The sequence below is a fragment of the Giraffa tippelskirchi genome, chromosome 8 (assembly GCF_054371585.1).
Source record: "Giraffa tippelskirchi isolate mGirTip1 chromosome 8, T2T-mGirTip1v1.2.pri, whole genome shotgun sequence".
Classification (NCBI taxonomy): Eukaryota; Metazoa; Chordata; class Mammalia; order Artiodactyla; family Giraffidae; genus Giraffa; species Giraffa tippelskirchi.
The window spans coordinates 64,982,448-65,008,888 of record NC_137282.1 but is presented as its reverse complement, the minus strand read 5'-3'; the positions used below and the strand labels follow the sequence as shown (position 1 = coordinate 65,008,888).

The 26,441-nt window shown below is 55.5% G+C and overlaps 2 protein-coding genes and 2 long non-coding RNA genes across 4 annotated transcripts in view; 1 reads left to right on the top strand and 3 right to left on the bottom strand.

Annotated features, from left to right (window-relative positions):
* The window catches only part of LOC145517947 (uncharacterized), a 144,860-nt gene extending 123,366 nt beyond the window's left edge, over positions 1-21,494 (top strand). Inside the window, exons 34-38 of the long non-coding RNA XR_014062433.1 lie at positions 3,186-3,411; positions 6,522-6,633; positions 10,823-11,048; positions 14,163-14,274; positions 18,463-21,494. This is a non-coding gene — a long non-coding RNA (uncharacterized LOC145517947). The remainder of the gene's footprint in view (positions 1-3,185; positions 3,412-6,521; positions 6,634-10,822; positions 11,049-14,162; positions 14,275-18,462) is intronic.
* LOC145517959 (uncharacterized) lies at positions 1,036-3,926 on the bottom strand. Its single transcript, XR_014062445.1, has 2 exons — positions 1,939-3,926; positions 1,036-1,688 (listed from the first exon to the last, which is right to left on the bottom strand). It is a non-coding gene; the product is annotated as an uncharacterized LOC145517959 (long non-coding RNA).
* LOC145517935 (uncharacterized) lies at positions 8,663-10,457 on the bottom strand. The gene is made up of 3 exons (XM_081521274.1): positions 10,288-10,457; positions 9,576-9,888; positions 8,663-9,325 (listed from the first exon to the last, which is right to left on the bottom strand). The coding sequence occupies exons 1-3, from the start codon at positions 10,420-10,422 to the stop codon at positions 8,697-8,699; spliced, it is 1,077 nt and encodes a 358-aa protein (XP_081377400.1). The 5' UTR covers positions 10,423-10,457; the 3' UTR covers positions 8,663-8,696.
* On the bottom strand, positions 16,313-18,097 carry LOC145517932 (uncharacterized). Its single transcript, XM_081521270.1, has 3 exons — positions 17,928-18,097; positions 17,216-17,528; positions 16,313-16,965 (listed from the first exon to the last, which is right to left on the bottom strand). The coding sequence occupies exons 1-3, from the start codon at positions 18,060-18,062 to the stop codon at positions 16,337-16,339; spliced, it is 1,077 nt and encodes a 358-aa protein (XP_081377396.1). The 5' UTR covers positions 18,063-18,097; the 3' UTR covers positions 16,313-16,336.
* Positions 21,495-26,441: the final 4,947 nt, after the last annotated feature.

Sequence of the window (26,441 nt, the reverse complement as noted above, 5' to 3'; positions counted from 1 at the left end):
CCACAGCTGTTTTCCTTCCTGGGGAGGGTTCTGGCTCGAGTAGGAATGGCTCAAGTCTCCTAAGGTTCTGAAAGCCCACTGTGTGCAGATTCACGGTACACAGAGAGGAGAAGGTGGAGTCCTGCCCTGGAGGTGGGCACAGCTCACGGATGAGCCAGGCAGGCAGGCAGGCAGGCAGGGCATGAGAACACCTGAGCTGCCTTCATGAGTGAATGGTGTGGGGGCAGAGGAAGAGAAGCCGGTCTGCTCCCTCATGTGGTGCCCAGGGCAGGTTGTCCCCAGAGGAAACCCTTACGACGGTGAGGACTATCACTGCTGTTTCCCAAGGGGTTCCGTCGGTGCGTGTCTTCCCCGGAGCGGTCAGGCCGTCTCTAAAGTACACTGGCCGTGGGCATTGCCTCTCCTTGGAACTTCCCATGTGTTTCTCTTTTTTATGGAACAGTGATTTTTCTAGAGGGGTTCTGGGCCACAAGGTTGTTGGGTCATTTTCTAGCCTTCTGTCGTGAAGAACGCTTTCCTGGGCGTTGGGGTGGTTTGTTGTTCCAGCTCCCTTTCTTGGCTTCTTTTGGGAGCTGGTGCCACAAGAGGAGCTCAGCCTCTGCCTTCTGGCTGAGATGTCACCCTTCAAACAGCAATGCCTGCCTGGAGATAATGATGGCATTTGCCAAAAGGGCTTCGTTTGGCACATGATATCTTGAAAGGACGTACACCGTCCTTTCAGCTATCAAAGGCTACTTCAAAGGACATAAAAATGAGAACTCTCCAATGGAGTCTTACAGTAGGTGGAGAGTCCGAAAAAAACTCCTTCAGTCATTTCACTGAGAGGCATTGATTGGGGACACCAAGAATATAGGAAGGAATGCAGAAAGAAAAGATGAAATTGTGTTCAGGATCGGGGGGGAGGGATGAACAGGGCGTGCTTGCCTTGAATCCAGGCTTTGTTGGCGGGTGGGGCATAAAGATGGAAGGGGTCTGCAACTACAAAGTGGTGATGGTAACACAGTATCACCAGAGTTACACAACAGTGTTCCCAAATTGCAACAATGATGAAAAAGTTTACTAATCCCAACTTAACCAACAGAAATACACGAAACCATACAAACAATAAAACATCACCAGAAAGGTGGAAACAAACCAAATGCAAAGCAGTTCAGGGGAAAGGAACTCCATGTCCCCTGGGGGCAGAACGAGTTGCCGGCGTCCACGGTGAGCAGACAGGGATGGAGGCTGCAGAGCCGACCGCTGCCCTGGACGTGGTGTTTCCGGCAAGGGCTCTGGGTCTCTGTCCAGAGCGGGGGCTCGTTCTTCCTGCAGGGGCGGGTGAGTCATCGTCGGCGTCTGGGTGTTGCGCGGGAGCCAGGGCAGGCTCTCCCTTCCGAGGCGGTGACTCCTCCTCTGCCTCGGGTTCTCCTGCCAAAGCCCGAGCAGGTACAGGTGCACGTGGAGGTGGAGGTTCTCGCTGAGGGGGTGGGACATCAGTGCCTGGAGCTGGGGGTCCTGCAGGCACGGAGATCCGATCTGCCCGGTGTGCTGGCCAGTACCCAGCTGGCCTGGTGTCTCTGCGAGGGCAAGTCTCGGTTCTCCATCTGCCCTCGGTGGATTCCTGGGTCCTGCACCTGGAGCCACCACCTCTGTAGGGACAGGTCTGGGAAGTGGAGCCTGGTTCCAGTTGGAGGCCAGTGCTAGAGCTGGGGGAGAAGCAAAGTTTACCCACAGGCCAGCCTTGGCATGTGCGTATCCCGGGACAGAAAGCTTCCAAGAGATTCCCAAAGAATACCCAGCGTCGGATGTCTTTTGGGACTGAAGTGTGCAAGATGGGGGTGGGGGTGTGAGGCCAGCGCTTGCTGCAGGCCCAGCAGCATCTTTCGGGGACTCGTCCCTGTGTAGCTCAGCACCCCCTCCCCACACACTCCCGTGCACCAGCCCCAGCGTCCTCACCTCTGTGCTCTGGCGTGCTGGGCTCCAGGTCCTCCTGCTGCCTCAGAGGCCGGGGTTCTCGGGACTCTGGGTCGGAGCCGGGTGTGCTGAGCTCCGTGGCAGCCTCAGACTGGGCCGCCGGGTGTATCCTGGGCGGTGTCTCGGCAGCAGGCCTTCCCCGCCTCCGCTTCGCCCCCGGTGGGGCTGATGCCTCCGTGGGCACGCTCACCTGGAGCCTGCACTGGGCCTCACGGGCGGGGGGGTGGTGCTCCGACCCCTCCCTCCAGGAGGTGGACGGGGTGTCCCCGTCCTCGGCCTCATCACGTGGGAAGCTCTGCAACGACAGTGACCGTCAGCCAGCCGTGCTGGGAGTTTTCCGAGCTGGGCCCGGCCAGTGGAGCCGCTGCTTCTGCCTGCTCGAACTTCTCTTCCCAGAAGGGTCAGAGACGTGTGTCTGCTCACATCCCCACCCGGGAGGAAAGAGACCCACCTGAGGGTGTGAGGTCAGCCTGGGCGGCCGGCGCTGCCCGCACTCTCCCCATCCCACCCAGCCTGCTCTCCCCTGGGGTGTGGACACAACTTGTCCGCAGGCTTCTGACCCCACATCCGCCTGGGCTTCCTTGAGGGAGACACACCCCGAGAAACCCGCATCCACACACACAGGCAAAGGACCCGGTGTTTCCGGGTGGCATGGGAGAGGTGGCCTGGCCCGGCCTGGGGCTCCCCGTGTTACCTTTCTGTTTCTCCGGGCAAAGGGCCAGAGGCCTCTCGGGGGTGCCCTGAGCCAACGTCGACAGGGTGCCCACGCACACTGCCTGTGAGCTCTCCTGCGGCCCCGGGCTCTGGGCAGGGGCAAACAGCAGAACATCCTGGCAGCAAGTGATCTGGCTGGGGGCTCCTCTCCGCTCTGGAGGCCTGGATACCCGGGTTGCGGGTTCTGTTGGGTTCTGTTGCCGGCAGGTGACATCATTTCCTGGGGTTCGTGCTGAGGTCCCTTCCCCAAAACTTCCCAAGGGAATCTCTGGGTTTCTGACTGCTCGACCACCCCCCTTAGGCCATGTGCAGGCACAGTGACAGCCACACAGCCCAGCCCACAGCCCTGGGGAGGCCTGGGTGCAGCCAGGGCCTGAGCTCCGAGGACCCCGCTGCTCTCAGACCAGGCTCCTTCTTCTCATAAGTGGTGTGGCCCTGGACAAGCATATGCCCCTCAGGGTTTCCCCAGTCTCTCCATCTGCAGAGAGGGGGTCATTCTCCCATCTGTTTCCTAGGTCTGGCGGCCTACGAGCAGCTCCATGCCTTTCCACCTGGGGCCGATATCACGTGGAGCTTGTGCGCTGAGACTTCAGAAAGAAAGACTCCATCCAGGGCTGACACAGCACAGAATGGGGCAGAACGAGGCCTGGATGCGCCGTGGAACCCAGGAAAAGGCACTCCCCCTCCTGACTGTTTTGAGACCCCGCATCCAAGTTGGAGCACCGAAAGGAAGACTCGAAGGTCTCCCTCTCTTATAGAAAAGAGTAGCCAAGTTTCTGGTCCTCTGTTTCCATTGAGATTCTGTTCAAGTGTCCCAGCTCGGCTTCTGCGGGTGGCTGAGCTTCTAATGGATCCCTGGGTTCTTGTCTTTTCCTCTCCAAACCTTCCGTCCTTTTCCCCCTTCTGGGGTGGATGGGCGCTGTCATTGCTTCTACCTTCGAGACAGAGTGATGAAAAGTCTGGGCCATCGACTCCTTTCCTCTCTTTGGTTCCGTGTCTCTCTCTGGCTGTGTCCCTCTCTTTTCCTTTCTCGATTCAGTCTGTGTCTTCCTCTTTCTCTCTCGTGTGTGGATGGATGGATGCTAGGAATGCACATGTATATGATTAGATGAGGGTTATGTTTTAGGGATAGGTTAGAGGGAGAGAAAGGCTTTAGGTCGGAGTTGGTCATGGGGGAAGGGTCAAGGGTGGTGGTGGTGTTTCTTGGAATCTGAGTGCTGTGCATTCTTCGTCTCTTTCCATATGAACCCCTTCTCAGATACACCACTTGCAAGGAGTCTCTCATGTTCCGTTTCCTATCTTTTGCATTTGTGAATGCTTAGCTTCTCTGTTGTGAAGAGGTTCCATTGGATGGAAACCCATTGGTGTACTTCGTTTCCCTCTTTCCCTTACTTGAAGAGACCCATTTCTACCTCCGCCCAGCAAATGGCAAGGAGACTCTGATGTTAAGGAGCCTTTGACCTACGCTTCTTTCTAGCTATCTCATGACATCAGCCTTTAGGGTGAGGGTTTTCCCCGATATTGAGGTGGTGTGAGATCAAAACCAATAGCGTTCTTCAGATGTAGCTGTCTGGTTTTCCCATGGACATTGATTGAAGAGGCTTTCTTGTTCCCATTTGGATATTCTCCCCTTCTGTGTCAGAGACGAGTTGACCATGGATGCCGGGGTTTGTTTCTGGACCCTCAACTTGATTCCATCGATCTGGATCTGTGTGTGTTGTTGTATTCCCAATAGCATACTGTCCTGCTGCTGCCGCTGCGGCTAAGTCACTTCAGTCGTGTCTGACTCTGCGCGACCCCATGGCCTGCAGCCTACCAGGCTCCTCTGTCCAGGGCACTTTCCAGGCAAGAGTACTGGAGTGGGTCGCCATCGCCTTCTCCGATACTCTCCTGAGGATCCTAGTTTGCTCGTCTAATTTCCTTTCACACAACCTTGGATGTCCGTATCGGGGCTTTTTCGTCGGATTGTATTGACAATTTAGGCTCTTTTCTGTTTCCGAAACCCCTGTTGCAATTCTTTGTTCGGTGCCAAAATGCATTGGCATTTTGGGAGGAATAGCATCGAAGCTGTGGATTGCCTTGTGGGGCTGTGACATCATTTTCCCAATAGGAATTCTTTCAAGCCCTGAGCACAGCTTCTCTTTGCAGCGATTGGTGTGGGCTTGATCTTCCTTCTTCCATCTCTCGCCGTTTTGTGAGAACAGGTCCTTCCTTCCCTTCTGGGTTAGATGGACTCGTGGGTATCACTTCAGTGAATGGCATTGTCAGTGGGGGTGATAATTCCCTTCTCATTGGAAGACTTTGCTGTGAGTATTAGAAATGCAAGTGATTTCTCTTCCCCTTCCTCCCTGTCCATCTCTCAGAGCCACCGGGAAACAGAGGCCTCATCCAGGGTCACACAGGCCTGAGGGAGTGCAACTAGACTGTTGTTTCTTCAGGCCCTCTGTGCTGGACATCATCCGGGATACTCTGTGTGTGTCTTCCTCAGTCTGCTGTCCCTTCAGACCTTTCCCTAGTTTTCACAGGCTTGTCGTGTTGGTGTTCTTTGTCTGTTTGGAGACACATCCTTGAGAAGCTTTGTGTTTCCACTCATTCGTCTCGCGATGTATGACCTGTCTTTTGCTTTTGTAATGAGGTCTTTCCCACAGTAGATATCTTTGATTTTGCAAAGTCCACTGTATTCTCTGGGTTGTTTTGTGGGCTGCCTTTTTGTTTTGTGTGTGAAGACTCAAAGCACGTGTCCGGTTTCTGCTCATTGTTCTTCTAGATTTGTGACAAGTTTTCATGGAAACTTTGTCTAGGGATAACTGGAAGTGAACTCGGTGTAAGGTGTCAAGTCTCCATCTCCATTCATGTCATGCCCTGCAGTTTCCAATTCCCTGTTCCTGAGTGGTTTTGGAGACCTTGTGGGAAGTTTGGTTGCATCGGAGTTTGCGTTTCCACCTTGAGTAGATTCACACTGTTCTGCCCTCAGGGACACTGTCAAGGGGGAGTGAGGAGCAGCCTGCACTTCCAGCAGTGACCACACGGTGGGGCGAGTGCTGCTCTCCCCTCTGGGAGCCCCAGGCCACAGGCATCCCAGTGAGGAGCCAGCTCTGTGCTCAGCTGAAAGGAGTTAGTCTCTCAGGAGCCTCTGAGCCCTTGACTTTGGATCACCCAGGGTGGGCATTTACTGTGACAGAAAAAAATTGCCCTGAATTCCATGGACGGAAGAGCCTGGCTGTGTAGAGTTCGTGAGTTGCCGTGAATCAGACACAACTGAGGACACAAAAATTCAATAGACTAAAACCCTTTTTGGGGGTGGGGGAAGTGAAAGGGGGTGATGTGGGTTTTTTTGTCTTATATAATAGCCAAGGGAAATCTAGTTTAAACCTAAATTCACATAGATGGGAAAGGTATAGCTTTCCGTCACCCTATTAAAAAAAAAAAAACTACTTAACTTTTCTGAAAGTTTATTTAGTAGCTTCCTTGAGCAGTTCATTGTGAAGCTTTTTTTTTTTTTTCTGTCACTTTGGCCTCATTAAAAAGTACGGTTTGCCTTTACTGGATAATTTCGTTCATTGGTTTGTTAGGGAATCTTGGTAATATTTGAGTTTCCTGGGGAGCATGGTCACATGACCTGGCCCTGGCCAATCGGTGCGTTCCACCTCCCTGGCCACTGTGATTGGCTCCGGACTGGGGCAGTGCCCAATCGGGGCCCAGGGTCGGGCCTCACGTTGGAAGCCAGGGGAAGACGAGCTCTCGTCCTGCTGGGGTAGGGGAAGGGGTGGGGCCGGGGGAGGTCAGGCTCCAGCAGTGGGAGGGGCTTGAGGTCCGCCTGCGGCAGTTGGTGACCTTCCTGCTCCCCTCAGGGCAGAGCCGCCGGCCTGAGAATGAGGGCACTGCTGAGCCCAGGGGCTGGGATGGCCCGTTGCTGCTGTGGTCCCAGAGCTCCACCCGAGACCTGAGGGAGGCCGTCTGCCCGTGAGTCCTCTCCCGCTTGTCTGTCAGCTTGTTTGAACCATGCTGGGTTTTCTGCCAAGCTGGCTAAGGGGAGTCCCTGGAAATGCAAGGGTGTGGGTTTTGGCAGACTTCAGGGAAGACATGCCAGATGAGCCTGGGAGACTCCCGCTTAATCTGGATTCAGGAGATATCTCTTCGGGCCAGCTAGTAATTGTAGGATAAGCCTAATGAGTCTTCACAGGATGAAGAGAGTAACGTGCCAAGGTAGCAATCGATGTCCTCATTCGAGAGGATGAAGCTGGTGCTCAGAGAAGGGGGGAACTTGGCCACAGCAAGGAGGTGTGCACCCAGACAGAACCCCCAGGTCCGGCCATTTGAGCTCAGGGAGGCCACTGGTGTGGCTTGTCCCTGTGGCAGGGGCCGAGGCACGCAGCCCACCCTGATTCCTGCGGGGGCCTGACTTGGGAAGTGCCATCTGGTAGCTTTGAGACTCACCAAACCAAATTGCATTGGAGAGAGGAAGGACACCTTCCTTCATCCACCCCCCACCCCCGCCGGATTCCCACATACCCTGACCCCTTTCTCTGGATTTCGGAGCCATTTCCCGAGTCCCGCTCATATGACCTCATTCGAAGTGCACTGTGGACGAGCTGCCATCTGCAGCTGCTACCACAGCAGCCAAGGGCTTTAGCTCCCGAGTACCTCCCTTCCTTTGGAACTTGGGGGCCCTCTACTCCCCACTTGCACGCCACAGACCTTTGCTGAGGATTGTGGGGACCCTCACTCAGTTTGCAGCACGTTGTAGCCATCCCTGTCCTCTCAATTCCTCCCTTGCAACTCAGCTTGTGAGCTCCTTTGGAGCAGCGTGGCCCACCTGGCTGCAACGGAAGAGACACAGCTGACAGTGAAACAACAGCTTAGATCTGACAGCCGGAAAGCTCTGTCAAAAGGGACCTCCCTCTTCACACCGTAGAGGCTGTAGGAGCCGCCAGGGTTTGGGAACCAGTGCTGGGGCCAAAATGACTCCACAGCTGTTTTCCTTCCTGGGGAGGGTTCTGGCTCGAGTGGGAATGGCTCAAGTCTCCTAAGGTTCTGAAAGCCCACTGTGTGCAGATTCACGGTACACAGAGAGGAGAAGGTGGAGTCCTGCCCTGGAGGTGGGCACAGCTCACGGATGAGCCAGGCAGGCAGGCAGGCAGGCAGGGCATGAGAACACCTGAGCTGCCTTCATGAGTGAATGGTGTGGGGGCAGAGGAAGAGAAGCCGGTCTGCTCCCTCATGTGGTGCCCAGGGCAGGTTGTCCCCAGAGGAAACCCTTACGACGGTGAGGACTATCACTGCTGTTTCCCAAGGGGTTCCGTCGGTGCGTGTCTTCCCCAGAGCGGTCAGGCCGTCTCTAAAGTACACTGGCCGTGGGCATTGCCTCTCCTTGGAACTTCCCATGTGTTTCTCTTTTTTATGGAACAGTGATTTTTCTAGAGGGGTTCTGGGCCACAAGGTTGTTGGGTCATTTTCTAGCCTTCTGTCGTGAAGAACGCTTTCCTGGGCGTTGGGGTGGTTTGTTGTTCCAGCTCCCTTTCTTGGCTTCTTTTGGGAGCTGGTGCAACAAGAGGAGCTCAGCCTCTGCCTTCTGGCTGAGATGTCACCCTTCAAACAGCAATGCCTGCCTGGAGATAATGATGGCATTTGCCAAAAGGGCTTCGTTTGGCACATGATATCTTGAAAGGACGTACACCGTCCTTTCAGCTATCAAAGGCTACTTCAAAGGACATAAAAATGAGAACTCTCCAATGGAGTCTTACAGTAGGTGGAGAGTCCGAAAAAAACTCCTTCAGTCATTTCACTGAGAGGCATTGATTGGGGACACCAAGAATATAGGAAGGAATGCAGAAAGAAAAGATGAAATTGTGTTCAGGATCGGGGGGGAGGGATGAACAGGGCGTGCTTGCCTTGAATCCAGGCTTTGTTGGCGGGTGGGGCATAAAGATGGAAGGGGTCTGCAACTACAAAGTGGTGATGGTAACACAGTATCACCAGAGTTACACAACAGTGTTCCCAAATTGCAACAATGATGAAAAAGTTTACTAATCCCAACTTAACCAACAGAAATACACGAAACCATACAAACAATAAAACATCACCAGAAAGGTGGAAACAAACCAAATGCAAAGCAGTTCAGGGGAAAGGAACTCCATGTCCCCTGGGGGCAGAACGAGTTGCCGGCGTCCACGGTGAGCAGACAGGGATGGAGGCTGCAGAGCCGACCGCTGCCCTGGACGTGGTGTTTCCGGCAAGGGCTCTGGGTCTCTGTCCAGAGCGGGGGCTCGTTCTTCCTGCAGGGGCGGGTGAGTCATCGTCGGCGTCTGGGTGTTGCGCGGGAGCCAGGGCAGGCTCTCCCTGCCGAGGCGGTGACTCCTCCTCTGCCTCGGGTTCTCCTGCCAAAGCCCGAGCAGGTACAGGTGCACGTGGAAGTGGAGGTTCTCGCTGAGGGGGTGGGACATCAGTGCCTGGAGCTGGGGGTCCTGCAGGCACGGAGATCCGATCTGCCCGGTGTGCTGGCCAGTACCCAGCTGGCCTGGTGTCTCTGCGAGGGCAAGTCTCGGTTCTCCATCTGCCCTCGGTGGATTCCTGGGTCCTGCACCTGGAGCCACCACCTCTGTAGGGACAGGTCTGGGAAGTGGAGCCTGGTTCCAGTTGGAGGCCAGTGCTAGAGCTGGGGGAGAAGCAAAGTTTACCCACAGGCCAGCCTTGGCATGTGCGTATCCCGGGACAGAAAGCTTCCAAGAGATTCCCAAAGAATACCCAGCGTCGGATGTCTTTTGGGACTGAAGTGTGCAAGATGGGGGTGGGGGTGTGAGGCCAGCGCTTGCTGCAGGCCCAGCAGCATCTTTCGGGGACTCGTCCCTGTGTAGCTCAGCACCCCCTCCCCACACACTCCCGTGCACCAGCCCCAGCGTCCTCACCTCTGTGCTCTGGCGTGCTGGGCTCCAGGTCCTCCTGCTGCCTCAGAGGCCGGGGTTCTCGGGACTCTGGGTCGCAGCCGGGTGTGCTGAGCTCCGTGGCAGCCTCAGACTGGGCCGCCGGGTGTATCCTGGGCGGTGTCTCGGCAGCAGGCCTTCCCCGCCTCCGCTTCGCCCCCGGTGGGGCTGATGCCTCCGTGGGCACGCTCACCTGGAGCCTGCACTGGGCCTCACGGGCGGGGGGGTGGTGCTCCGACCCCTCCCTCCAGGAGGTGGACGGGGTGTCCCCGTCCTCGGCCTCATCACGTGGGAAGCTCTGCAACGACAGTGACCGTCAGCCAGCCGTGCTGGGAGTTTTCCGAGCTGGGCCCGGCCAGTGGAGCCGCTGCTTCTGCCTGCTCGAACTTCTCTTCCCAGAAGGGTCAGAGACGTGTGTCTGCTCACATCCCCACCCGGGAGGAAAGAGACCCACCTGAGGGTGTGAGGTCAGCCTGGGCGGCCGGCGCTGCCCGCACTCTCCCCATCCCACCCAGCCTGCTCTCCCCTGGGGTGTGGACACAACTTGTCCGCAGGCTTCTGACCCCACATCCGCCTGGGCTTCCTTGAGGGAGACACACCCCGAGAAACCCGCATCCACACACACAGGCAAAGGACCCGGTGTTTCCGGGTGGCATGGGAGAGGTGGCCTGGCCCGGCCTGGGGCTCCCCGTGTTACCTTTCTGTTTCTCCGGGCAAAGGGCCAGAGGCCTCTCGGGGGTGCCCTGAGCCAACGTCGACAGGGTGCCCACGCACACTGCCTGTGAGCTCTCCTGCGGCCCCGGGCTCTGGGCAGGGGCAAACAGCAGAACATCCTGGCAGCAAGTGATCTGGCTGGGGGCTCCTCTCCGCTCTGGAGGCCTGGATACCCGGGTTGCGGGTTCTGTTGGGTTCTGTTGCCGGCAGGTGACATCATTTCCTGGGGTTCATGCTGAGGTCCCTTCCCCAAAACTTCCCAAGGGAATCTCTGGGTTTCTGACTGCTCGACCACCCCCCTTAGGCCATGTGCAGGCACAGTGACAGCCACACAGCCCAGCCCACAGCCCTGGGGAGGCCTGGGTGCAGCCAGGGCCTGAGCTCCGAGGACCCCGCTGCTCTCAGACCAGGCTCCTTCTTCTCATAAGTGGTGTGGCCCTGGACAAGCATATGCCCCTCAGGGTTTCCCCAGTCTCTCCATCTGCAGAGAGGGGGTCATTCTCCCATCTGTTTCCTAGGTCTGGCGGCCTACGAGCAGCTCCACGCCTTTCCACCTGGGGCCGATATCACGTGGAGCTTGTGCGCTGAGACTTCAGAAAGAAAGACTCCATCCAGGGCTGACACAGCACAGAATGGGGCAGAACGAGGCCTGGATGCGCCGTGGAACCCAGGAAAAGGCACTCCCCCTCCTGACTGTTTTGAGACCCCGCATCCAAGTTGGAGCACCGAAAGGAAGACTCGAAGGTCTCCCTCTCTTATAGAAAAGAGTAGCCAACTTTCTGGTCCTCTGTTTGCATTGAGATTCTGTTCAAGTGTCCCAGCTCGGCTTCTGCGGGTGGCTGAGCTTCTAATGGATCCCTGGGTTCTTGTCTTTTCCTCTCCAAACCTTCCGTCCTTTTCCCCCTTCTGGGGTGGATGGGCGCTGTCATTGCTTCTACCTTCGAGACAGAGTGATGAAAAGTCTGGGCCATCGACTCCTTTCCTCTCTTTGGTTCCGTGTCTCTCTCTGGCTGTGTCCCTCTCTTTTCCTTTCTCGATTCAGTCTGTGTCTTCCTCTTTCTCTCTCGTGTGTGGATGGATGGATGCTAGGAATGCACATGTATATGATTAGATGAGGGTTATGTTTTAGGGATAGGTTAGAGGGAGAGAAAGGCTTTAGGTCGGAGTTGGTCATGGGGGAAGGGTCAAGGGTGGTGGTGGTGTTTCTTGGAATCTGAGTGCTGTGCATTCTTCGTCTCTTTCCATATGAACCCCTTCTCAGATACACCACTTGCAAGGAGTCTCTCATGTTCCGTTTCCTATCTTTTGCATTTGTGAATGCTTAGCTTCTCTGTTGTGAAGAGGTTCCATTGGATGGAAACCCATTGGTGTACTTCGTTTCCCTCTTTCCCTTACTTGAAGAGACCCATTTCTACCTCCGCCCAGCAAATGGCAAGGAGACTCTGATGTTAAGGAGCCTTTGACCTACGCTTCTTTCTAGCTATCTCATGACATCAGCCTTTAGGGTGAGGGTTTTCCCCGATATTGAGGTGGTGTGAGATCAAAACCAATAGCGTTCTTCAGATGTAGCTGTCTGGTTTTCCCATGGACATTGATTGAAGAGGCTTTCTTGTTCCCATTTGGATATTCTCCCCTTCTGTGTCAGAGACGAGTTGACCATGGATGCCGGGGTTTGTTTCTGGACCCTCAACTTGATTCCATCGATCTGGATCTGTGTGTGTTGTTGTATTCCCAATAGCATACTGTCCTGCTGCTGCCGCTGCGGCTAAGTCACTTCAGTCGTGTCTGACTCTGCGCGACCCCATGGCCTGCAGCCTACCAGGCTCCTCTGTCCAGGGCACTTTCCAGGCAAGAGTACTGGAGTGGGTCGCCATCGCCTTCTCCGATACTCTCCTGAGGATCCTAGTTTGCTCGTCTAATTTCCTTTCACACAACCTTGGATGTCCGTATCGGGGCTTTTTCGTCGGATTGTATTGACAATTTAGGCTCTTTTCTGTTTCCGAAACCCCTGTTGCAATTCTTTGTTCGGTGCCAAAATGCATTGGCATTTTGGGAGGAATAGCATCGAAGCTGTGGATTGCCTTGTGGGGCTGTGACATCATTTTCCCAATAGGAATTCTTTCAAGCCCTGAGCACAGCTTCTCTTTGCAGCGATTGGTGTGGGCTTGATCTTCCTTCTTCCATCTCTCGCCGTTTTGTGAGAACAGGTCCTTCCTTCCCTTCTGGGTTAGATGGACTCGTGGGTATCACTTCAGTGAATGGCATTGTCAGTGGGGGTGATAATTCCCTTCTCATTGGAAGACTTTGCTGTGAGTATTAGAAATGCAAGTGATTTCTCTTCCCCTTCCTCCCTGTCCATCTCTCAGAGCCACCGGGAAACAGAGGCCTCATCCAGGGTCACACAGGCCCGAGGGAGTGCAACTAGACTGTTGTTTCTTCAGGCCCTCTGTGCTGGACATCATCCGGGATACTCTGTGTGTGTCTTCCTCAGTCTGGTGTCCCTTCAGACCTTTCCCTAGTTTTCACAGGCTTGTTGTGTTGGTGTTCTTTGTCTGTTTGGAGACACATCCTTGAGAAGCTTTGTGTTTCCACTCATTCATCTCGCGATGTATGACCTGTCTTTTGCTTTTGTCATGAGGTCTTTCCCACAGTAGATATCTTTGATTTTGCAAAGTCCACTGTATTCTCTGGGTTGTTTTGTGGACTGCCTTTTAGTTTTGTGTGTGAAGACTCAAAGCACGTGTCCGGTTTCTGCTCATTGTTCTTCTAGATTTGTGACAAGTTTTCATGGAAACTTTGTCTAGGGATAACTGGAAGTGAACTCGATGTAAAGTGTCAAGTCTCCATCTGCATTCATGTCATGCCCTGCAGTTTCCAATTCCCTCTTCCTGAGTGGTTTTGGAGACCTTGTGGGAAGTTCGGTTGCATCGGAGTTTGCGTTTCCATCTTGAGTAGATTCACACTGTTCTGCCCTCAGGGACACTGTCAAGGGGGAGTGAGGAGCAGCCTGCACTTCCAGCAGTGACCACACGGTGGTGCGAGTGCTGCTCTCCCCTCTGGGAGCCCCAGGCCACAGGCATCCCAGTGAGGAGCCAGCTTTGTGCTCAGCTGAAAGGAGTTAGTCTCTCAGGATCCTCTGAGCCCTTGCCTTTGGATCACCCAGGGTGGGCATTTACTGTGACAGAAAAAAATTGCCCTGAATTCCATGGACGGAAGAGCCTGGCTGTGTAGAGTTCGTGAGTTGCCGTGAATCAGACACAACTGAGGACACAAAAATTCAATAGACTAAAACCCTTTTTGGGGGTGGGGGAAGTGAAAGGGGGTGATGTGGGCTTTTTTGTCTTATATAATAGCCAAGGGAAATCTAGTTTAAACCTAAATTCACATAGATGGGAAAGGTATAGCTCTCCGTCACCCTATTAAAAAAAAAAAAATACTACTTAACTTTTCTGAAAGTTTATTTAGTAGCTTCCTTGAGCAGTTCATTGTGAAGCTTTTTTTTTTTTTTTTCTGTCACTTTGGCCTCATTAAAAAGTACGGTTTGCCTTTACTGGATAATTTCGTTCATTGGTTTGTTAGGGAATCTTGGTAATATTTGAGTTTCCTGGGGAGCATGGTCACATGACCTGGCCCTGGCCAATCGGTGCGTTCCACCTCCCTGGCCACTGTGATTGGCTCCGGACTGGGGCAGTGCCCAATCGGGGCCCAGGGTCGGGCCTCACGTTGGAAGCCAGGGGAAGACGAGCTCTCGTCCTGCTGGGGTAGGGGAAGGGGTGGGGCCGGGGGAGGTCAGGCTCCAGCAGTGGGAGGGGCTTGAGGTCCGCCTGCGGCAGTTGGTGACCTTCCTGCTCCCCTCAGGGCAGAGCCGCCGGCCTGAGAATGAGGGCACTGCTGAGCCCAGGGGCTGGGATGGCCCGTTGCTGCTGTGGTCCCAGAGCTCCACCCGAGACCTGAGGGAGGCCGTCTGCCCGTGAGTCCTCTCCCGCTTGTCTGTCAGCTTGTTTGAACCATGCTGGGTTTTCTGCCCAGCTGCCTAAGGGGAGTCCCTGGAAATGCAAGGGTGTGGGTTTTGGCAGACTTCAGGGAAGACATGCCAGATGAGCCTGGGAGACTCCCGCTTAATCTGGATTCAGGAGATATCTCTTCGGGCCAGCTAGTAATTGTAGGATAAGCCTAATGAGTCTTCACAGGATGAAGAGAGTAACGTGCCAAGGTAGCAATCGATGTCCTCATTCGAGAGGATGAAGCTGGTGCTCAGAGAAGGGGGGAACTTGGCCACAGCAAGGAGGTGTGCACCCAGACAGAACCCCCAGATCCGGCCATTTGAGCTCAGGGAGGCCACTGGTGTGGCTTGTCCCTGTGGCAGGGGCCGAGGCACGCAGCCCACCCTGATTCCTGCGGGGGCCTGACTTGGGAAGTGCCATCTGGTAGCTTTGAGACTCACCAAACCAAATTGCACTGGAGAGAGGAAGGACACCTTCCTTCATCCACCCCCCACCCCCGCCGGATTCCCACATACCCTGACCCCTTTCTCTGGATTTCGGAGCCATTTCCCGAGTCCCGCTCATATGACCTCATTCGAAGTGCACTGTGGACGAGCTGCCATCTGCAGCTGCTACCACAGCAGCCAAGGGCTTTAGCTCCCGAGTACCTCCCTTCCTTTGGAACTTGGGGGCCCTCTACTCCCCACTTGCACGCCACAGACCTTTGCTGAGGGTTGTGGGGACCCTCACTCAGTTTGCAGCACGTTGTAGCCATCCCTGTCCTCCCAATTCCTCCCTTGCAACTCAGCTTGTGAGCTCCTTTGGAGCAGCGTGGCCCACCTGGCTGCAACGGAAGAGACACAGCTGACAGTGAAACAACAGCTTAGATCTGACAGCCGGAAAGCTCTGTCAAAAGGGACCTCCCTCTTCACACCGTAGAGGCTGTAGGAGCCGCCAGGGTTTGGGAACCAGTGCTGGGGCCAAAATGACTCCACAGCTTTTTTCCTTCCTGGGGAGGGTTCTGGCTCGAGTGGGAATGGCTCAAGTCTCCTAAGGTTCTGAAAGCCCACTGTGTGCAGATTCACGGTACACAGAGAGGAGAAGGTGGAGTCCTGCCCTGGAGGTGGGCACAGCTCACGGATGAGCCAGGCAGGCAGGCAGGCAGGCAGGGCATGAGAACACCTGAGCTGCCTTCATGAGTGAATGGTGTGGGGGCAGAGGAAGAGAAGCCGGTCTGCTCCCTCATGTGGTGCCCAGGGCAGGTTGTCCCCAGAGGAAACCCTTACGACGGTGAGGACTATCACTGCTGTTTCCCAAGGGGTTCCGTCGGTGCGTGTCTTCCCCGGAGCGGTCAGGCCGTCTCTAAAGTACACTGGCCATGGGCATTGCCTCTCCTTGGAACTTCCCATGTGTTTCTCGTTTTTATGGAACAGTGATTTTTCTAGAGGGGTTCTGGGCCACAAGGTTGTTGGGTCATTTTCTAGCCTTCTGTCGTGAAGAACGCTTTCCTGGGCGTTGGGGTGGTTTGTTGTTCCAGCTCCCTTTCTTGGCTTCTTTTGGGAGCTGGTGCCACAAGAGGAGCTCAGCCTCTGCCTTCTGGCTGAGATGTCACCCTTCAAACAGCAATGCCTGCCTGGAGATAATGATGGCATTTGCCAAAAGGGCTTCGTTTGGCACATGATATCTTGAAAGGACGTACACCGTCCTTTCAGCTATCAAAGGCTACTTCAAAGGACATAAAAATGAGAACTCTCCAATGGAGTCTTACAGTAGGTGGAGAGTCCGAAAAAAACTCCTTCAGTCATTTCACTGAGAGGCATTGATTGGGGACACCAAGAATATAGGAAGGAATGCCGAAAGAAAAGATGAAATTGTGTTCAGGATCGCGGGGAGGGATGAACAGGGCGTGCTTGCCTTGAATCCAGGCTTTGTTTGCGGGTGGGGCATAAAGATGGAAGGGGTCTGCAACTACAAAGTGGTGATGGTAACACAGTATCACCAGAGTTACACAACAGTGTTCCCAAATTGCAACAATGATGAAAAAGTTTACTAATCCCAACTTAACCAACAGAAATACACGAAACCATACAAACAATAAAACATCACCAGAAAGGTGGAAACAAACCAAATGCAAAGCAGTTCAGGGGAAAGGAACTCCATGTCCCCTGGGGGCAGAACGAGTTGCCGGCGTCCACGGTGAGCAGACAGGGATGGAGGCTGCAGAGCCGACCGCTGCCCTGGACGTGGTGTTTCCGGCAAGGGCTCTGGGTCTCTGTCCAGAGCGGGGGCTCGTTCTTCCTGCAGGGGCGGGTGAGTCATCGTCGGCGTCTGGGTGTTGCGCGGGAGCCAGGGCAGGCTCTCCCTGCCGAGGCGGTGACTCCTCCTCTGCCTCGGGTTCTCCTGCCAAAGCCCGAGCAGGTACAGGTGCACGTGGAGGTGGAGGTTCTCGTTGAGGGGGTGGGACATCAGTGCCTGGAGCTGGGGGTCCTGCAGGCACGGAGATCCGATCTGCCCGGTGTGCTGGCCAGTACCCAGCTGGCCTGGTGTCTCTGCGAGGGCAAGTCTCGGTTCTCCATCTGCCCTCGGTGGATTCCTGGGTCCTGCACCTGGAGCCACCACCTCTGTAGGGACAGGTCTGGGAAGTGGAGCCTGGTTCCAGTTGGAGGCCAGTGCTAGAGCTGGGGGAGAAGCAAAGTTTACCCACAGGCCAGCCTTGGCATGTGCGTATCCCGGGACAGAAAGCTTCCAAGAGATTCCCAAAGAATACCCAGCGTCGGATGTCTTTTGGGACTGAAGTGTGCAAGATGGGGGTGGGGGTGTGAGGCCAGCGCTTGCTGCAGGCCCAGCAGCATCTTTCGGGGACTCGTCCCTGTGTAGCTCAGCACCCCCTCCCCACACACTCCCGTGCACCAGCCCCAGCGTCCTCACCTCTGTGCTCTGGCGTGCTGGGCTCCAGGTCCTCCTGCTGCCTCAGAGGCCGGGGTTCTCGGGACTCTGGGTCGCAGCCGGGTGTGCTGAGCTCCGTGGCAGCCTCAGACTGGGCCGCCGGGTGTATCCTGGGCGGTGTCTCGGCAGCAGGCCTTCCCCGCCTCCGCTTCGCCCCCGGTGGGGCTGATGCCTCCGTGGGCACGCTCACCTGGAGCCTGCACTGGGCCTCACGGGCGGGGGGGTGGTGCTCCGACCCCTCCCTCCAGGAGGTGGACGGGGTGTCCCCGTCCTCGGCCTCATCACGTGGGAAGCTCTGCAACGACAGTGACCGTCAGCCAGCCGTGCTGGGAGTTTTCCGAGCTGGGCCCGGCCAGTGGAGCCGCTGCTTCTGCCTGCTCGAACTTCTCTTCCCAGAAGGGTCAGAGACGTGTGTCTGCTCACATCCCCACCCGGGAGGAAAGAGACCCACCTGAGGGTGTGAGGTCAGCCTGGGCGGCCGGCGCTGCCCGCACTCTCCCCATCCCACCCAGCCTGCTCTCCCCTGGGGTGTGGACACAACTTGTCCGCAGGCTTCTGACCCCACATCCGCCTGGGCTTCCTTGAGGGAGACACACCCCGAGAAACCCGCATCCACACACACAGGCAAAGGACCCGGTGTTTCCGGGTGGCATGGGAGAGGTGGCCTGGCCCGGCCTGGGGCTCCCCGTGTTACCTTTCTGTTTCTCCGGGCAAAGGGCCAGAGGCCTCTCGGGGGTGCCCTGAGCCAACGTCGACAGGGTGCCCACGCACACTGCCTGTGAGCTCTCCTGCGGCCCCGGGCTCTGGGCAGGGGCAAACAGCAGAACATCCTGGCAGCAAGTGATCTGGCTGGGGGCTCCTCTCCGCTCTGGAGGCCTGGATACCCGGGTTGCGGGTTCTGTTGGGTTCTGTTGCCGGCAGGTGACATCATTTCCTGGGGTTCGTGCTGAGGTCCCTTCCCCAAAACTTCCCAAGGGAATCTCTGGGTTTCTGACTGCTCGACCACCCCCCTTAGGCCATGTGCAGGCACAGTGACAGCCACACAGCCCAGCCCACAGCCCTGGGGAGGCCTGGGTGCAGCCAGGGCCTGAGCTCCGAGGACCCCGCTGCTCTCAGACCAGGCTCCTTCTTCTCATAAGTGGTGTGGCCCTGGACAAGCATATGCCCCTCAGGGTTTCCCCAGTCTCTCCATCTGCAGAGAGGGGGTCATTCTCCCATCTGTTTCCTAGGTCTGGCGGCCTACGAGCAGCTCCACGCCTTTCCACCTGGGGCCGATATCACGTGGAGCTTGTGCGCTGAGACTTCAGAAAGAAAGACTCCATCCAGGGCTGACACAGCACAGAATGGGGCAGAACGAGGCCTGGATGCGCCGTGGAACCCAGGAAAAGGCACTCCCCCTCCTGACTGTTTTGAGACCCCGCATCCAAGTTGGAGCACCGAAAGGAAGACTCGAAGGTCTCCCTCTCTTATAGAAAAGAGTAGCCAAGTTTCTGGTCCTCTGTTTCCATTGAGATTCTGTTCAAGTGTCCCAGCTCGGCTTCTGCGGGTGGCTGAGCTTCTAATGGATCCCTGGGTTCTTGTCTTTTCCTCTCCAAACCTTCCGTCCTTTTCCCCCTTCTGGGGTGGATGGGCGCTGTCATTGCTTCTACCTTCGAGACAGAGTGATGAAAAGTCTGGGCCATCGACTCCTTTCCTCTCTTTGGTTCCGTGTCTCTCTCTGGCTGTGTCCCTCTCTTTTCCTTTCTTGATTCAGTCTGTGTCTTCCTCTTTCTCTCTCGTGTGTGGATGGATGGATGCTAGGAATGCACATGTATATGATTAGATGAGGGTTATGTTTTAGGGATAGGTTAGAGGGAGAGAAAGGCTTTAGGTCGGAGTTGGTCATGGGGGAAGGGTCAAGGGTGGTGGTGGTGTTTCTTGGAATCTGAGTGCTGTGCATTCTTCGTCTCTTTCCATATGAACCCCTTCTCAGATACACCACTTGCAAGGAGTCTCTCATGTTCCGTTTCCTATCTTTTGCATTTGTGAATGCTTAGCTTCTCTGTTGTGAAGAGGTTCCATTGGATGGAAACCCATTGGTGTACTTCGTTTCCCTCTTTCCCTTACTTGAAGAGACCCATTTCTACCTCCGCCCAGCAAATGGCAAGGAGACTCTGATGTTAAGGAGCCTTTGACCTACGCTTCTTTCTAGCTATCTCATGACATCAGCCTTTAGGGTGAGGGTTTTCCCCGATATTGAGGTGGTGTGAGATCAAAACCAATAGCGTTCTTCAGATGTAGCTGTCTGGTTTTCCCATGGACATTGATTGAAGAGGCTTTCTTGTTCCCATTTGGATATTCTCCCCTTCTGTGTCAGAGACGAGTTGACCATGGATGCCGGGGTTTGTTTCTGGACCCTCAACTTGATTCCATCGATCTGGATCTGTGTGTGTTGTTGTATTCCCAATAGCATACTGTCCTGCTGCTGCCGCTGCGGCTAAGTCACTTCAGTCGTGTCTGACTCTGCGCGACCCCATGGCCTGCAGCCTACCAGGCTCCTCTGTCCAGGGCACTTTCCAGGCAAGAGTACTGGAGTGGGTCGCCATCGCCTTCTCCGATACTCTCCTGAGGATCCTAGTTTGCTCGTCTAATTTCCTTTCACACAACCTTGGATGTCCGTATCGGGGCTTTTTCGTCGGATTGTATTGACAATTTAGGCTCTTTTCTGTTTCCGAAACCCCTGTTGCAATTCTTTGTTCGGTGCCAAAATGCATTGGCATTTTGGGAGGAATAGCATCGAAGCTGTGGATTGCCTTGTGGGGCTGTGACATCATTTTCCCAATAGGAATTCTTTCAAGCCCTGAGCACAGCTTCTCTTTGCAGCGATTGGTGTGGGCTTGATCTTCCTTCTTCCATCTCTCGCCGTTTTGTGAGAACAGGTCCTTCCTTCCCTTCTGGGTTAGATGGACTCGTGGGTATCACTTCAGTGAATGGCATTGTCAGTGGGGGTGATAATTCCCTTCTCATTGGAAGACTTTGCTGTGAGTATTAGAAATGCAAGTGATTTCTCTTCCCCTTCCTCCCTGTCCATCTCTCAGAGCCACCGGGAAACAGAGGCCTCATCCAGGGTCACACAGGCCCGAGGGAGTGCAACTAGACTGTTGTTTCTTCAGGCCCTCTGTGCTGGACATCATCCGGGATACTCTGTGTGTGTCTTCCTCAGTCTGGTGTCCCTTCAGACCTTTCCCTAGTTTTCACAGGCTTGTTGTGTTGGTGTTCTTTGTCTGTTTGGAGACACATCCTTGAGAAGCTTTGTGTTTCCACTCATTCATCTCGCGATGTATGACCTGTCTTTTGCTTTTGTCATGAGGTCTTTCCCACAGTAGATATCTTTGATTTTGCAAAGTCCACTGTATTCTCTGGGTTGTTTTGTGGACTGCCTTTTAGTTTTGTGTGTGAAGACTCAAAGCACGTGTCCGGTTTCTGCTCATTGTTCTTCTAGATTTGTGACAAGTTTTCATGGAAACTTTGTCTAGGGATAACTGGAAGTGAACTCGATGTAAGGTGTCAAGTCTCCATCTGCATTCATGTCATGCCCTGCAGTTTCCAATTCCCTCTTCCTGAGTGGTTTTGGAGACCTTGTGGGAAGTTTGGTTGCATCGGAGTTTGCGTTTCCACCTTGAGTAGATTCACACTGTTCTGCCCTCAGGGACACTGTCAAGGGGGAGTGAGGAGCAGCCTGCACTTCCAGCAGTGACCACACGGTGGGGCGAGTGCTGCTCTCCCCTCTGGGAGCCCCAGGCCACAGGCATCCCAGTGAGGAGCCAGCTTTGTGCTCAGCTGAAAGGAGTTAGTCTCTCAGGATCCTCTGAGCCCTTGCCTTTGGATCACCCAGGGTGGGCATTTACTGTGACAGAAAAAAATTGCCCTGAATTCCATGGACGGAAGAGCCTGGCTGTGTAGAGTTCGTGAGTTGCCGTGAATCAGACACAACTGAGGACACAAAAATTCAATAGACTAAAACCCTTTTTGGGGGTGGGGGAAGTGAAAGGGGGTGATGTGGGCTTTTTTGTCTTATATAATAGCCAAGGGAAATCTAGTTTAAACCTAAATTCACATAGATGGGAAAGGTATAGCTCTCCGTCACCCTATTAAAAAAAAAAAAAAAACTACTTAACTTTTCTGAAAGTTTATTTAGTAGCTTCCTTGAGCAGTTCATTGTGAAGCTTTTTTTTTTTTTTTCTGTCACTTTGGCCTCATTAAAAAGTTCGGTTTGCCTTTACTGGATAATTTCGTTCATTGGTTTGTTAGGGAATCTTGGTAATATTTGAGTTTCCTGGGGAGCATGGTCACATGACCTGGCCCTGGCCAATCGGTGCGTTCCACCTCCCTGGCCACTGTGATTGGCTCCGGACTGGGGCAGTGCCCAATCGGGGCCCAGGGTCGGGCCTCACGTTGGAAGCCAGGGGAAGACGAGCTCTCGTCCTGCTGGGGTAGGGGAAGGGGTGGGGCCGGGGGAGGTCAGGCTCCAGCAGTGGGAGGGGCTTGAGGTCCGCCTGCGGCAGTTGGTGACCTTCCTGCTCCCCTCAGGGCAGAGCCGCCGGCCTGAGAATGAGGGCACTGCTGAGCCCAGGGGCTGGGATGGCCCGTTGCTGCTGTGGTCCCAGAGCTCCACCCGAGACCTGAGGGAGGCCGTCTGCCCGTGAGTCCTCTCCCGCTTGTCTGTCAGCTTGTTTGAACCATGCTGGGTTTTCTGCCAAGCTGGCTAAGGGGAGTCCCTGGAAATGCAAGGGTGTGGGTTTTGGCAGACTTCAGGGAAGACATGCCAGATGAGCCTGGGAGACTCCCGCTTAATCTGGATTCAGGAGATATCTCTTCCGGCCAGCTAGTAATTGTAGGATAAGCCTAATGAGTCTTCACAGGATGAAGAGAGTAACGTGCCAAGGTAGCAATCGATGTCCTCATTCGAGAGGATGAAGCTGGTGCTCAGAGAAGGGGGGAACTTGGCCACAGCAAGGAGGTGTGCACCCAGACAGAACCCCCAGATCCGGCCATTTGAGCTCAGGGAGGCCACTGGTGTGGCTTGTCCCTGAGGCAGGGGCCGAGGCACGCAGCCCACCCTGATTCCTGCGGGGGCCTGACTTGGGAAGTGCCATCTGGTAGCTTTGAGACTCACCAAACCAAATTGAACTGGAGAGAGGAAGGACACCTTCCTTCATCCACCCCCCACCCCCGCCGGATTCCCACATACCCTGACCCCTTTCTCTGGATTTCGGAGCCATTTCCCGAGTCCCGCTCATATGACCTCATTCGAAGTGCACTGTGGACGAGCTGCCATCTGCAGCTGCTACCAAAGCAGCCAAGGGCTTTAGCTCCCGAGTACCTCCCTTCCTTTGGAACTTGGGGGCCCTCTACTCCCCACTTGCACGCCACAGACCTTTGCTGAGGATTGTGGGGACCCTCACTCAGTTTGCAGCACGTTGTAGCCATCCCTGTCCTCTCAATACCTCCCTTGCAACTCAGCTTGTGAGCTCCTTTGGAGCAGCGTGGCCCACCTGGCTGCAACGGAAGAGACACAGCTGACAGTGAAACAACAGCTTAGATCTGACAGCCGGAAAGCTCTGTCAGAAGGGACCTCCCTCTTCACACCGTAGAGGCTGTAGGAGCCGCCAGGGTTTGGGAACCAGTGCTGGGGCCAAAATGACTCCACAGCTGTTTTCCTTCCTGGGGAGGGTTCTGGCTCGAGTGGGAATGGCTCAAGTCTCCTAAGGTTCTGAAAGCCCACTGTGTGCAGATTCACGGTACACAGAGAGGAGAAGGTGGAGTCCTGCCCTGGAGGTGGGCACAGCTCACGGATGAGCCAGGCAGGCAGGCAGGCAGGCAGGGCATGAGAACACCTGAGCTGCCTTCATGAGTGAATGGTGTGGGGGCAGAGGAAGAGAAGCCGGTCTGCTCCCTCATGTGGTGCCCAGGGCAGGTTGTCCCCAGAGGAAACCCTTACGACGGTGAGGACTATCACTGCTGTTTCCCAAGGGGTTCCGTCGGTGCGTGTCTTCCCTGGAGCGGTCAGGCCGTCTCTAAAGTACACTGGCCGTGGGCATTGCCTCTCCTTGGAACTTCCCATGTGTTTCTCTTTTTTATGGAACAGTGATTTTTCTAGAGGGGTTCTGGGCCACAAGGTTGTTGGGTCATTTTCTAGCCTTCTGTCGTGAAGAACGCTTTCCTGGGCGTTGGGGTGGTTTGTTGTTCCAGCTCCCTTTCTTGGCTTCTTTTGGGAGCTGGTGCCACAAGAGGAGCTCAGCCTCTGCCTTCTGGCTGAGATGTCACCCTTCAAACAGCAATGCCTGCCTGGAGATAATGATGGCATTTGCCAAAAGGGCTTCGTTTGGCACATGATATCTTGAAAGGACGTACACCGTCCTTTCAGCTATCAAAGGCTACTTCAAAGGACATAAAAATGAGAACTCTCCAATGGAGTCTTACAGTAGGTGGAGAGTCCGAAAAAAACTCCTTCAGTCATTTCACTGAGAGGCATTGATTGGGGACACCAAGAATATAGGAAGGAATGCAGAAAGAAAAGATGAAATTGTGTTCAGGATCGGGGGGGAGGGATGAACAGGGCGTGCTTGCCTTGAATCCAGGCTTTGTTGGCGGTTGGGGCATAAAGATGGAAGGGGTCTGCAACTACAAAGTGGTGATGGTAACACAGTATCACCAGAGTTACACAACAGTGTTCCCAAATTGCAACAATGATGAAAAAGTTTACTAATCCCAACTTAACCAACAGAAATACACGAAACCATACAAACAATAAAACATCACCAGAAAGGTGGAAACAAACCAAATGCAAAGCAGTTCAGGGGAAAGGAACTCCATGTCCCCTGGGGGCACAACGAGTTGCCGGCGTCCACGGTGAGCAGACAGGGATGGAGGCTGCAGAGCCGACCGCTGCCCTGGACGTGGTGTTTCCGGCAAGGGCTCTGGGTCTCTGTCCAGAGCGGGGGCTCGTTCTTCCTGCAGGGGCGGGTGAGTCATCGTCGGCGTCTGGGTGTTGCGCGGGAGCCAGGGCAGGCTCTCCCTGCCGAGGCGGTGACTCCTCCTCTGCCTCGGGTTCTCCTGCCAAAGCCCGAGCAGGTACAGGTGCACGTGGAGGTGGAGGTTCTCGCTGAGGGGGTGGGACATCAGTGCCTGGAGCTGGGGGTCCTGCAGGCACGGAGATCCGATCTGCCCGGTGTGCTGGCCAGTACCCAGCTGGCCTGGTGTCTCTGCGAGGGCAAGTCTCGGTTCTCCATCTGCCCTCGGTGGATTCCTGGGTCCTGCACCTGGAGCCACCACCTCTGTAGGGACAGGTCTGGGAAGTGGAGCCTGGTTCCAGTTGGAGGCCAGTGCTAGAGCTGGGGGAGAAGCAAAGTTTACCCACAGGCCAGCCTTGGCATGTGCGTATCCCGGGACAGAAAGCTTCCAAGAGATTCCCAAAGAATACCCAGCGTCGGATGTCTTTTGGGACTGAAGTGTGCAAGATGGGGGTGGGGGTGTGAGGCCAGCGCTTGCTGCAGGCCCAGCAGCATCTTTCGGGGACTCGTCCCTGTGTAGCTCAGCACCCCCTCCCCACACACTCCCGTGCACCAGCCCCAGCGTCCTCACCTCTGTGCTCTGGCGTGCTGGGCTCCAGGTCCTCCTGCTGCCTCAGAGGCCGGGGTTCTCGGGACTCTGGGTCGCAGCCGGGTGTGCTGAGCTCCGTGGCAGCCTCAGACTGGGCCGCCGGGTGTATCCTGGGCGGTGTCTCGGCAGCAGGCCTTCCCCGCCTCCGCTTCGCCCCCGGTGGGGCTGATGCCTCCGTGGGCACGCTCACCTGGAGCCTGCACTGGGCCTCACGGGCGGGGGGGTGGTGCTCCGACCCCTCCCTCCAGGAGGTGGACGGGGTGTCCCCGTCCTCGGCCTCATCACGTGGGAAGCTCTGCAACGACAGTGACCGTCAGCCAGCCGTGCTGGGAGTTTTCCGAGCTGGGCCCGGCCAGTGGAGCCGCTGCTTCTGCCTGCTCGAACTTCTCTTCCCAGAAGGGTCAGAGACGTGTGTCTGCTCACATCCCCACCCGGGAGGAAAGAGACCCACCTGAGGGTGTGAGGTCAGCCTGGGCGGCCGGCGCTGCCCGCACTCTCCCCATCCCACCCAGCCTGCTCTCCCCTGGGGTGTGGACACAACTTGTCCGCAGGCTTCTGACCCCACATCCGCCTGGGCTTCCTTGAGGGAGACACACCCCGAGAAACCCGCATCCACACACACAGGCAAAGGACCCGGTGTTTCCGGGTGGCATGGGAGAGGTGGCCTGGCCCGGCCTGGGGCTCCCCGTGTTACCTTTCTGTTTCTCCGGGCAAAGGGCCAGAGGCCTCTCGGGGGTGCCCTGAGCCAACGTCGACAGGGTGCCCACGCACACTGCCTGTGAGCTCTCCTGCGGCCCCGGGCTCTGGGCAGGGGCAAACAGCAGAACATCCTGGCAGCAAGTGATCTGGCTGGGGGCTCCTCTCCGCTCTGGAGGCCTGGATACCCGGGTTGCGGGTTCTGTTGGGTTCTGTTGCCGGCAGGTGACATCATTTCCTGGGGTTCGTGCTGAGGTCCCTTCCCCAAAACTTCCCAAGGGAATCTCTGGGTTTCTGACTGCTCGACCACCCCCCTTAGGCCATGTGCAGGCACAGTGACAGCCACACAGCCCAGCCCACAGCCCTGGGGAGGCCTGGGTGCAGCCAGGGCCTGAGCTCCGAGGACCCCGCTGCTCTCAGACCAGGCTCCTTCTTCTCATAAGTGGTGTGGCCCTGGACAAGCATATGCCCCTCAGGGTTTCCCCAGTCTCTCCATCTGCAGAGAGGGGGTCATTCTCCCATCTGTTTCCTAGGTCTGGCGGCCTACGAGCAGCTCCATGCCTTTCCACCTGGGGCCGATATCACGTGGAGCTTGTGCGCTGAGACTTCAGAAAGAAAGACTCCATCCAGGGCTGACACAGCACAGAATGGGGCAGAACGAGGCCTGGATGCGCCGTGGAACCCAGGAAAAGGCACTCCCCCTCCTGACTGTTTTGAGACCCCGCATCCAAGTTGGAGCACCGAAAGGAAGACTCGAAGGTCTCCCTCTCTTATAGAAAAGAGTAGCCAACTTTCTGGTCCTCTGTTTGCATTGAGATTCTGTTCAAGTGTCCCAGCTCGGCTTCTGCGGGTGGCTGAGCTTCTAATGGAT